The sequence below is a fragment of the Malaclemys terrapin genome, chromosome 6 (genome assembly GCF_027887155.1).
Source record: "Malaclemys terrapin pileata isolate rMalTer1 chromosome 6, rMalTer1.hap1, whole genome shotgun sequence".
Taxonomy (NCBI): Eukaryota; Metazoa; Chordata; order Testudines; family Emydidae; genus Malaclemys; species Malaclemys terrapin.
Genome location: NC_071510.1, coordinates 24,441,671 through 24,454,579, shown reverse-complemented (window position 1 = coordinate 24,454,579; position 12,909 = coordinate 24,441,671). Strand labels below are relative to the sequence as shown.

General features: G+C 36.5%; 1 protein-coding gene across 29 annotated transcripts in view; it reads left to right on the top strand.

Moving 5' to 3' along the window:
* PTPRD (protein tyrosine phosphatase receptor type D) overlaps positions 1-12,909 on the top strand; it is a 1,677,890-nt gene that overhangs the window by 1,573,361 nt on the left and 91,620 nt on the right. For 18 of the 29 annotated variants that reach the window (XM_054031429.1, XM_054031444.1, XM_054031437.1 and 15 more), the window contains 2 exons: positions 8,869-8,910; positions 9,426-9,523. In XM_054031429.1, the coding sequence (XP_053887404.1) occupies positions 8,869-8,910; positions 9,426-9,523 (140 nt within the window). The remainder of the gene's footprint in view (positions 1-8,868; positions 8,911-9,425; positions 9,524-12,909) is intronic. The other 11 variants (XM_054031443.1, XM_054031442.1, XM_054031450.1 and 8 more) reach the window with 1 other exon arrangement.

Sequence of the window (12,909 nt, the reverse complement as noted above, 5' to 3'; positions counted from 1 at the left end):
CCACTGCAGAGTCAGGTAGTCAGTTTCCCTTGGTTTTGTATGTGTCTTTCACATGGCAACAGAAAAGAGGAAAACAATTTTTAACATAGGAAAATATAACTGCACGAGAACAAAAATTGGCCGCAAGTCTCTGGAGCAGGTGTTTTCTCTGAAACTATTTTTAACTCTTTTTTTTTTTTTTTTTTTTTTTAAATTGACTAGATTTCCAGTTGACAGTGTCCCTTTCAGGGATTGGTTTACTAAAACTGTGAGAATCCTTTAATGGTGAAGGGTACTGCTTATAGGAATCATGCATACTTCTCATATTCACTGTGCACAACACTGCAGTCTCTTTAAGAGTCTGGGCCATGCACCTTGCATATGTGCAAAATAAAAAGGCAAGGTTAGCTGGAAAAAATACTCTTGTCTTCTAAAACAGGAGCAGTGTGTGAGGTCAAAAGGGTATATTAATATATAACTATTCCTGAGGTATAGGAATGGCATGTTGCAGAATATCTTTAAACCTGCTTTATATAAACTTTCCTCTTTTTAGTATGTTTAATCTTGTTTTCTTAATGGGAGTAACTTTGACAGCCAAGGACAGGATAAGAAGAAAATAATGTGAGTGGCATTGGAATTTTTATCACCCTTGTATAGATGGGTTGATATTTTATCTTTGGAATTTTCTTAACTTTGATGGTGATGTGATTCAGTAGACTTTTTTTAATCACAGTATGATTTAAATGAAGTCCCAAGCTTAATTCTGATTGATTGCTTTTAAAATCTTCCTGATTTACCATTAACAATGTACAAAAATCAGTGCTAGTATTATAAATTCTGTAGTGTGAGACATGAACACAATCATGCCTTCAGCAGCTACTCGTGAACTCCCTGACCAAGAAGATCCTCTGTTTATTAAGCTTCCTGCTACAACACATCTTGGTCCTCTCTGGTAACTGTGAAAGGGGAGGAACTATGTAGCCACTTTTTAAAGGCACTTTTATGCATTTAAATGCATAAAATCAGGAAATTAAATAGAGATTCTCAGAGATTTATTAAACCACACAATACAGACACACACAATTTATCTCAAAAGAGTTAACTGAAATCCCAGCACTTAGTTCTGACCTATTACTTATTAACGCTCTGTGATTTATCCTTCATTTTTACTACATTCAAAAAACACTTAATGCAAAGGCGAGATTTTGTATACAAATGCACAAAAGTCAGAAAAAGAAAAAGTTATGGTTCTTACAGATTAACTCCCATCATATATGTTCTAAAACAGATTTCCAAATTCATTGCTCCCATAGTCATAATGGGCAGTGTGGATGATTTAATATTACTTCATACAGTTTTCTTTTTTTTTTACTTTTGTGTGTTTAAATTTGTAGTCTTAATCTTGCATTTATGTTTATTTTTTGTCATATTTTAAAATAAAGTAGGGGAAGAGGCTGCTCATGCTTAATAACATTAGAATTTAATGCTGTACATTAGCTCTTGCAGACACTATAGTTTTACCTCATTGCTCTGGAAAGAGCTGGAGATGAGTGAATTTGGACCTTTCTTTGCAACAGCTGTTGATGTGAGATAGACAGTTTTCAGTGAACTTGGCTGTGAAGCCGCAATTCATTGATACTATTAGACCTGTCCCTTGGCAACAAACCTTTTTTGTAAAACGAAGTCTGATTTTCCGGCACTTGTGGCTTGCAAATGAAATTATTATTATTTCTATCGTGGTAGCACCACGGACCCCCAATCAAGGATCAGGAGCCCATTGTGTTAAGCACCATACAAACAAGTAACAAAAGAGACAGTTTCTGCCCTAGGTGGTTTGTCTTGTCCCGGATTTAAAAGCATGTTTGAAGGTGTTACTAACACATTCTAAGGATGAGATCCTGGCCCTGCTGAAGTCAGTGTCACTATTCCCAGGTGGAAGCATACACTCTTGTTTAATTCCCATTGACTTTAATGGAGCTATGATTTCACCATAAGACTATGTGTACAGGGCAAGTGAAGGTGCAATTATAGCATAGGTAGACATACGTGTACTAACTTTAATCTAGCTGGCATAGATAATAATAGTAGTGTAGACATTGTGGCATGGGCTAGCAACCTATTAACAACACATTTTTAAATTCTACTCAAACACAAAGCCAGCAAGATGAAATAAAAAGAGGCCTTATGTTCATCGGAACCATATTTTTTTTCCTTCCACATTTTTCCCTTTAAAAAAAAATGGGCAGTAGGATGTGGGGCAGAGGATTGTGTTGTGTATATTTTATTGAAGCCTTTACAATTGCCCTCATACAAAGGTCTTGTCTACACTATACAATTTTGTCCCGTCTGAACAGAGTTACCAACAATTCTATTAAGTGACGCAGTGTTGAACGTGTTCTAGCAGTCAGTATGCACCAGGACAATAAGACTCCAGGGAGGTAGAGGATGTGAAGAGGATATTTATTTGTTTATTTTATTTCTTTAGATTGTTGGAGCACCCACAGAGTGTTGGGTGCTTTCCTGACACACATGAATACAAAATCTCTGCCACTGAAAGAGTACCATCAAAAATAGTCATTTTGTTTCCTAATGAACTGATACTGTGGAGCAATTCAGGAGACAATTTGAACTTAAATTGAAATGTTTAGCTCACTAATCTCTTGTTTAATATGTAAAAAGCAACAGAGGGTCCTGTGGCACCTTTGAGACTAACAGAAGTACTGGGAGCATAAGCTTTCGTGGGTCAGAACCTCACTTCTTCAGATGCAAGAAGTGAGGTTCTGACCCACGAAAGCTTATGCTCCCAGTACTTCTGTTAGTCTCAAAGGTGCCACAGGACCCTCTGTTGCTTTTTACAGATTCAGACTAACACGGCTACCCCTCTGATACTTGTTTAATATGGTTACCAATGGGGGCAGAGATCAAAAATAAATTAGGCAATGTGAGGCAGAGCATCATCAACCCCCTTTCCTCTCCCCTTTCCCTCTCCCCCCGCCCCATGTTGAAGGGGCAAACATATGCCTGTCAAAATAGAAATTTAGTAGATGTGCTTTCATTGGGAGATGATAATGGAGTGTGGACTGGAATCCCCTGTATTCATAATAATAACAAACCTTGATATAGAGTAATGGGTGACAAATGCTTTGACTATTTGAAAGACTCCAAAACAACCACTGTCAGATGCCCAAGACACAATTTTGCAAAAAAAAAAAATATATATATATATATATATATATTTTTAATCTTAAACCACAAATTTATTTTGTTTAAGGGGGGGCTCAAGTGGGATGTGAATGTCAAGGTTTTGCCCTATTGGATTAAAATGCATTTGAATTGCATACCATATGAGTAAAAGCACCTTTAATATAGCTGGTTTAATATAACTGCAGGTTTGAAAGCAACTATGTGGATTGTGGCTAGTATTTATCTTCTAGTTCAACGTCAGGGCTTTCTTATTTTATTAATGATCAAGTTGAACTGGTGATGAAAATACTAACACAATATGAAGTCACCATATGAATCTAAATTCAGAATTGTCAGAACAATAAAGCTTTCAGTTTCCTATCACTTTTCTTCATGTTTTACCAGTAAAGAATAGTGTTATTAGGATAATTCTCATTTTATTCTGAACACAGAGGATCATTTTCATCTCTGGCTTCACTCCATTGCAACAAGCAGTTACACCATGGATAAATTTGGCACTGTGTCTTAACATAAGGGAATAGCCCACAGTTCTACATCTGAGAAGAAGATCCTGTCTCCATATGTGCTTTCCATACAAATGTACATTTGTTAGATAGGCCCATATGCCAGCAAGTGGGTCACAGCTGCGCCAAGTTTTCTTTGAATCAATATGAAAATGCCCAATCTCCCAACAACATAAGGGATTTCATTTTGTAAGTCTATCATTTTCTAAAGGTAGAGGGGCAGGGGTGAAGGAGAGCCAGTCTAGCTATTCTACCGCAAGTTTACTAGAAAATATGGTATTAAAATCATTAACCTTGAAAGCAAATTTTATAAGTCACTAAGCCACGTGGACAAAGACTGGTGGGGGGTCAGGGTAGGAACAATATGTCTTCATTGAATGAAATCTACAGAAAGGAGAAGCTCTGACTTACACAGAGTAAAGTGACTGATTTGAAATTGTTTGAAATTTTCTGAGATCCAAGGCTCAGAAAAAGACTCCAATCTGCTTGTCAGCTGAGGAACAGGATTGATTTATTCCTGACAAGTCACATTTTGTTTTTCATTTAAGTACAAAATGTGTCACACTCGTAAATAATTTGTGTAATTGGACACCAATTAAACAATTATCTCATTATAGCACATTAGTTAAATAAAAAGAGGCTTGAAATTCAAGGAAAATAAAGAAAATTATAACAGCTTTGAATTCAAAGATTTACTCATATTTACATAAGCAATTCTTCACCATATACTTGTGGGGAGAGTTATTTAAGGAAGCTGCACCAGTCTGTTTCCAAGATGAAGAAAAACAAAATAAAACTGGTCAACTGGAAAATAGCAAATTAAACACAAGGGGAAAAGTTGATGTTTGGATTTATACATCTGATTTGCAAGTTAGCAGGGCTATCCTCTCATTGTATACATGCAATTCCTATTCATATTCATGAGAGTTATGTCAACACTGAAGGGAGAATACAGGCTTGTCTACTTGGGGAAATTGACCAGAATAGCTCGCATTTGGACACCCCTTTCCAGAATAAAAGTCACTTTAATTCCAGAATCATTGCTCCGCTTTGGGAGTACACTAATTATTCTGGAATGGAGTTTATTTTATTCCAGAATAGAGTGTCCACACAAGGAGCTGTTGTGGAATAACTATTGGAATGCTTTGAAATAGCTATTCTGTTTTTTTCTCCGTGTAGACAAACGCTGAACCTACTCCCTCAAGTTTATTTTTACTGTGGTGACTGTTAAAGAATACAAGTAATTCCAGTATCCACTATACTAAGCATACCCTCCTGGAGTTCTGATGGAAGACAAATTCCCATTGGTCACAGACCAATATTGTTGGGCCTTTTGTCTGTTGCACATGCTGAACACAAGTTTTGCATTTGTGTTTTTACAAGTTTTTGACAGAAAAAAGTGCCACTTTTATTGGTTCTATTGTTGATAGAAACATCTCATCATGAATTTTTTTGTTTGTTTTTCTCTGGTATTATATCAAATACATATTGCAATAAATGAGTCTTTAATGATCACAGATTACTAGTTTGATGTGGGCCTGTAATATAATTAATTTAATAAAGGTTTTTGTGTAAAAATTATATGTCAGATTTCCAATATGTTTGTTTTTTAAACGCAATTATTGTGTGTTATCACAGCTCAGTGTTCTATGTAATCTCCAATTTATTGTTTATTCATGAGGGGCTTGTAAACATGGAGCTGTATTCACATCTTGAGCGAGTTTCAAACCAAATGTGTGCTCCCTAATGATATTAAGACCACAAAAATACCTTGATCTTCTGTCTCATAAATGCATAAAAGCAACAAAATAGCAAATGAAAGGCTCCTTTTGTATTTCTTATTCATTTATAATAAAATTCACCCCAATGCAGAGAGCCTACATAAGGCCAGGTACCTGGTTACATTCCGCATTAAGGGTGAAATCCTGGCCCCATTGAAGTCAAGATCAAAATCTCCATTGACTTCAGTGGGATCAGGCTTTCACCCATAGGATGTAAGTGTGGATTAAGTGATTGATGCAGAGGTCCTTTCACCTGCACTCTGCATTGTGGTGAATTTTGCCCTTACTCTACCTATTGTGCCTAAGTATTGTAACCCATATAGTATACCATGTTCCTCTGAATTAGTGGTACATTTACCACAAGACAAGCAGAAGATATTTCCACATGTTATTGGAACCACAAGCTCTTGTTTAATTCTTTTTTTGGGGGGACACTATTATGCAGTATAAAATCACTCACTTTTTGCAATCCTCCGCAGTAAATAGGCACAAGGGCTGGTTGTGTATGGAAATTCAGGTGTAACTTTGCATGATGTTGTCTTCATTGATATGAGTCAGGTCTTTTAACGTTATTTTAACATTTTTGTGTGCTTTAATTTCTTATCTTTTTTGTCATTTGAATAAAAAAGAAAAGAAAAGCATGTCATTGGCATGTTATTCTTTTAGAACTACTAAGCATGTCAGAGGGCCTGTTCAGATGTAGTTGCATTTTGTCTTATTATTTTTAATACATGTTCATAGCATATATGGAATGATATTAATGTGTATTAGCAAAAGTATGCATTCTGTATTGTAGAGCCATAAAAATAAGTCTGATCAGCTACATTTTGTGTAGTGTTCTGAGAGTCAAGTTCTGCCCTAGGTGCACACAACCCATGTTGATGTCAATAAGAGCCTACTACATGCACCAGGGACAGAATGTGGCCTTAATATGAACCCATAGCATATACCATAAAATCTCTTTAAGAACTGTGAATGCATATTAACAAGAGTACATATCTACATAATCCGGATGCATAGAATGAGTACATAGCAAAAGAGTTTCAAAAATGAAAAAGTAATTATTTGTCACTTCAATATTGCATCTGTTGTGTCTTTAAAAATAATAGCCCTACCAAATGCTATTACTTCACTTTATAAGCTGACTGTAAAATATTAAAGAATTTTAAGTATTGTTCAATTATAGGATCATAAAATGAGTTCTAGCAAAAGGGGTTTATGTTCAAGTAAGAGCCAGCCAATTAATTTTAAAAGTTATCTGTAAGTTTCCTGCTTAGAAAAGTTTTATGCCATGTTTCACTCTGCACCAAATGTTTACTACAAAATCACCCTTTAGAAACATATAATGAGAAATTTAAATGGTATTAGATGCTCAACTTTAGAAGTGCTAATGGGTACCTCTGTAATGATGATTATAAATAAGACCAGTTAAAAAAGGACTAACTATGATTTGCTTAATCAAATAGCCTAATAATGTATCCACAATTTCTGACTCTTTAAAATGACTAAATACCCTTCACACTGAGCTAAGTATTGAGATCCAAGTTCATGGTGTTGTTGAAAAGGATAGGTTCACTAATTAACAAAGACAACCCACCTTCTTGTTTCCAGTAGACAGATTGGACCTCTGGATATTTTCTTCTGAGTATGGTTTCCAGACAATGGTTTTGTGCATGTCAGAAGTGTACATGTGTGTGTGTGTGATTGATTGATTGATTATGATGGCCTTCTACTACTGTTACTAATTTGTTTCCCATTTCCAATTGGCTTTACTTTTTACAGCTTTGAGCAGTAATTCAGTCCCCTACGCTTCCCTGATTGGCTCTGTGTCCTCCCTCTCTAGCCAAACTACCACTCAGTCCTTATATGATAATAACTCTCTCCCACGATTCGCTCGAAAAGGTCTAAACATCTTTGTCTCTATTATTTTCTTTGTTCAAGCACTGTTTTAGATGTACATCAGCCCACCTCCATTTCTGGATAAGTCTAGAGTTTTCTTGTGCCTTTTCACTTCCATACTTTTCATTGGGGTGCTTGATCTGGATCAAATCAGTTTAATCATTAGAAAAATGTCACCCACCCTTTCAAAAATGAATGTAACATAGCCCTTAATTTGACAACTGACAAAATGGGAGACTCCAGAATGGATATAGGTAGAGTTTTGGCTACTAATTTTGTACCTGTAACTTCCAAAAAATATCCCCAATATTCCTGGATACTCCCCTTAGTTCAATTGACTGGCAGCATGTCATACTATCTATAATAAAACCTCACAGTGGCGGAATCATTGTGCAGGTAGCATTTGACTAAATGAGTGTAGCATTTCTGTGTAATGTACAAGGCTCAAATGATTAGGATCAGTGCTGCTGGTCCTTCCTATGTACTGAAGTTTATTAATTGGTGACTGAAATACCGCAAAATCATTTAATGAAGTGACCCTATCATAATCCCATGGTCATTGAGTGGTGCGGTAGCAAATGCAAGTTAGGTGTCCCACAGAACACTCCTGAGATTCACGGTGACAAAGCAAACTGAAATGTGCAACACAGCTTCCACTTTGAGCCCCCTGTAGTCATCATTGTTTTCTTTTGTAATTTCAACAGATCCTGGGGTTCACTAGTTTAAATTTTCTAGCCAGCTGTGGTTTCTCCCTGCAAGTGGTTATACATGCTACATTGTTCTAGGCCTGGTAAAAGTAAACCCAAAGAAATAAATGCAAACCATTTTGGGGCGGGTCAAATAAACTAATTGGTTGGGAAAAAATGGCCACAAGGAGTGGGCTGGCAAATCTTCAGCTGGCAGGCTGTGCTAGTTGGCCCCACATCTCTTTCTGCCTTTTTTCTCTCCCTCTCTCTTCCTTCCTCCCTATCCCCATCTTTTTTCCTATCTCTCTTTCACTTTCTCTTTCGTTCTATATCTTCATCAATAGACAAAGATGTTTACACCTGAAGTAGATTGTAGGTACTTTTGGGGGTTGATAATGGGGCTTGGGGGTAAGATCATTTTAAAGTACTAGTGCAGCCAGATATGTGTTTCCAGCTGAATTGTACAACCCCTGTCTCTACAATCTGCTACTAGTGAAAACATTTTTGAAGCTCTAGTTGTCTGATGTCCAATCTTGTCTTTAGTGACTGTTGTCTATAAGCAGTGATGCATGTTACTCTAGTCATACATAGTTGCATGTGAATGTCAGTCATCTCTAACCTTCATAAAATATTAAAGTTATCTTAAAGTAAATTCCTGATCTGATTTAGTCAGAATGTATAGTCAGTCCTTCAGTCCTTGAAACATTGTTATTAGTCCTTTCTAACTATCAAGCTATCCATTTCCTTTTTATTTTTATTTTATTAATTTATTTGGGATTTTTTATTTTATTTTATTTTATACCATTTCCTTTGCAGGTTCAGGTGTCTCCGGTTACCCTGGTAACCTTCATTCTCCAAGTTAGTTTTCCTTGATTATGCATAAGTCACTTTGTTTTCTGTCAAAATACTATTCTTTCCCCTTTAGGCCTCTTTCAGTGTCTATTTTCTCAGCTCACCTTTCATCGTCTAATTCAACACAGTTTCCATTTCATACAGTGCAGGAGAAGGAGTTTGAAATGACATTAAGAGTCATTACTCAAAGCAGAAGTCAACATCAGGTCTAACTGTCTCATTTTTCCTTGCCTAGCTAACCTCATTGACTCATGGCACAATAACACTTTCTTTTACACTAGGAATGTTAGCTTTGGGAATATGCTTGGTGACTTTTTTTTTTTAATTTGGCTTCAAAGCTCATCTCTCCAGAGCATGTCCTGCTTTGAGTAACCAAACTATCTGCCTGCTTCTTTCACATACAACATCTTTACTACTTGCATATTTCTAGCAATTCTAACTACTGTCTTCTCTAAATTTTAGAATGATGCAATCTCTTTGATTTATTTTAAATTCTGTTTTCCTTCTCTCTCTTTCAACAGGTATGGCTAGCCATCCTCCAATACCTATCATGGAACTTGCAGATCACATTGAAAGATTGAAAGCTAATGACAATTTGAAGTTCTCACAAGAATATGAGGTAATTTTCTCAATGTTCTTATTCTTACTATTCTTAACATTATCTCTGGTTTCCTCTTTTCTACCCTCATTTGTGATAATCATACCCCTGGATGATTTCAGTTTTACATACCATTAGAGCCATGATGGGGCAGGCGCCTTTGTTAAAATGACTGATGTAGTGAGGTGGCTTTTCATAAGGATGTTTATCATACATACTTTAACAGTACATGCAGCAAGTAGTGTACAAATGATACAGTGCTTGGACTATTTTGAACATGCGAACTCCCGTTGATTGTAGGTTAAGAGTGCCCAAGTTTCTTTCACAATTCTTATGGATAAGGATCCTTCATGGCACACATTGGCAAGGCAGATACAATACCAGCTCCAAAGGGGGAGTTATGGTCCATTGTGTCAATGTTGCATGGATTAAATATTTTGTAATTGCCCGAAGTCATGACTGAGCATATAGCAACTCCAAGCCATTGTCTTCTGTCCTGTCAATAATCCATAAATTAGGGGCTGTAATAGTATGATGGAATGCAACAGGAACAGCAAAACCAATTATGGGCCATCATGTCAATAATCCATGGAGACATGAATAGACACTGCAGACAGCAGTGACCTCTCATGTCAATAATTTGTGGATGAAGGGACTTTGATAGCATCCATTAAACACAATAAATCACAACTGCTCCTTCAAAGCCATTATGGTCTGTCATGTCCATCAGACCAGTAGTGCTCCTTTAGTGTGGTTATGGAGTGTCCTATCAGTGATCCATGAATTAAGGACTCTCTGAATAGTCATTGATACAGTGCTCCCTTTACAGTCTGTCTTGTCAATGGTTTAAAACTCCTTTAGAATGCCATTACATGGTAGACCATAATGGCAATGAAGAAACCATTACTACCCAGCTAGCTAGCTGTCATACACCTAGGATACTGTGAGTCCGACATAAATAACTATTCTTATCTAATCTCAGATATCTCATAATTGATATAATTTGTAATGCACCTATTTCTTTAGTATCCAGGCACCACAGATTAAGCATTGACACTCTCGAGAGTAACAGCACTGAGGCAGACCTTTCCAAGCTTCTATAAGTTAACATTTCATTTTCTGTGGAGTGAATTGCTTGTTTATGAAAGGACAGGCTGAAAGCACCATTTATTAATTTTATTTTATAAAGAGCTTTTGTATAACCTTTTGCATAATTATTTTTTCCTCATTAACATCGCTTTAAAGCTAACTCCAAAGGTTGGAACATATAAATACCCAGTGTATTTAAATAACTTGGGCAGGAAAGATTTAAACAGTTACTGCCCATTTACTATTACAGTACAGAACTACACTTGCTTTTCATCTGATGATACACTATTAAAAAGTACCTGAAGACTACTCTGAAAAATAATCTGGTTACCGTCAAGAGAAAATACAGCCTCTGTGATTCAGAAAAATACGTTTATTTGTACAGCATCTCAGGGTTGCTATTTAATGCCACAGTCACCAAAATGCAGGAGTGAATTTTTATTGTACTGTGTGAATCTATAGTGTTCTTGATTTTGGAGACTGCGGTATAAAAAGAGTGAAAACAGATATTTTATCTGTCATTTAGTATCCTAAACTTGGCAATCATTTTCTTCCTTGTTCAGAAACACCTGCTAAAACTCACAATAATGCCTTTGTATAGAGCAAATTCTGAAATATGCATCTCATTGTCACTTTCTATTTCAATTCACCTGAGTACAGAAACTCACAATGTAAGTCTTGAAATCAAGCAGTGAAATGTACTGGATATAAGAAAATATTTTGAATCTCTAGAAAATTGAGCTGTTTGAAACTACCACTTTTCCCTGCACAAATACTCACCACTTTTAGCTGTGAACCCACTCTAACTTCACTGTGAATAAAACAATAATTTAACCACAAAGTAAAAAATACCCTCAGGCTGTTCTAACTTGGCACAGGAAGACCATCACTGTACAAAAGGCTATAGGAAGATCAAGGAGATGTAGAGGTGAGCTTTAACCTGTGTGTGGATCGGCTGCACTCCAAACTCTCAGCCTTGGGTTTTGTGAGTTGCCCTGGTGAAGACAGTCATGCCATCTTGTAAGAGTTTGCTTCAGTTCTATTCAGACAATGGGCCAGATTCTGAAGCCAGTGAAAGTTCTAGCTGAGTAAGGAATTTGGATTTTGGCTTAATGTAACGCCACGCTCTTAATCGGAAAGTTAGCGTTCATCATAAAAAAGTCAACATTTGCTAATAGATTCCACAATTATTTCCTATTCTAAGTATAGGGAAATGTTATAGCTTCTCAGAAACAACTGTGCTGTCAACACTGCTTTTTTATAAATAACTAACACGATAGCAATTCACATTTGTTGGGACAATGTGTATTAAAGTACACAGTCCAGGCATTACGTCGCCAACATTTCTTTAGCATTTTGCAGAGATCATACATTGAAGTATAAGATTGAATGTAATTTAACAGCCTTGCTGTTTCATATTTGTATGTTCTTTACATCAGTAGAAGAACCTAGAACATGTTACCTTAGCCAGTTACTGCCAGTGCCCTGGGTTATTTTTCATCCTTGTATCGCTTCTGTCAGATATCAACAGCTGCTTCTCCTACAGCTTCATACTGTTTTGTGTTTCTGCCCAGCTCTTTACTTAACATTCTAGCAAAGAAGAGTAGGCATTTAGCATTGAGCAGTTATAAAATCAGCATTTAAACATGAGCAGCAGTAGTGAAGTCAGGCTTCCCACTCATTACGCCCCTAATGTGCCTCAACCCTAATCTACAGAGATTGTCTTTTAAAATCTTTCTCTATGTCCACCCAATCTGTGGTCTCTCTTTTGTTGAGACAAGGATATTAATTAGTGCAATTGAATTTTATAATGTAGACTAGGAAGTGTGGACTAAGACCCTCAAACAGTTTTACTTGGGGAACTGAACAGATGGTAACACTTCAGTCGATATCAATTCAAGCTAGTCTCAAACTGCTGACTCATTAAGTGAAAGGTGCTATATCCTAGTGTCATTCTACTGAGCCATCCGGTCTTCTTAGAGAAAGAGCAAAGTAACAAATTATTGCCTGAGTAAGTTACCTTGACATTTTCCTGAGAACAAACAAAACCCCCTATAGTTATTTCCAGTTTTGAAAAACAACGCAAATGTGATTTTACTTTTCCCAAGCAGTTCCATGATCACTGTAGATTTCTTGGCACTGCCTTGCTTCCACTAACATTCCATGATTTGTTTTTCCTTTTAGTTTGTGAAAATTCTTATAATTTTATTGAAGACGTTCTTCTAATCTGAATTAAACCGAGAAGACACAGAGCTTCATATGAGCAGGGATTGATGAACTGATTCAATAAAAATTCACATCTTCCTGATCATAAGCTC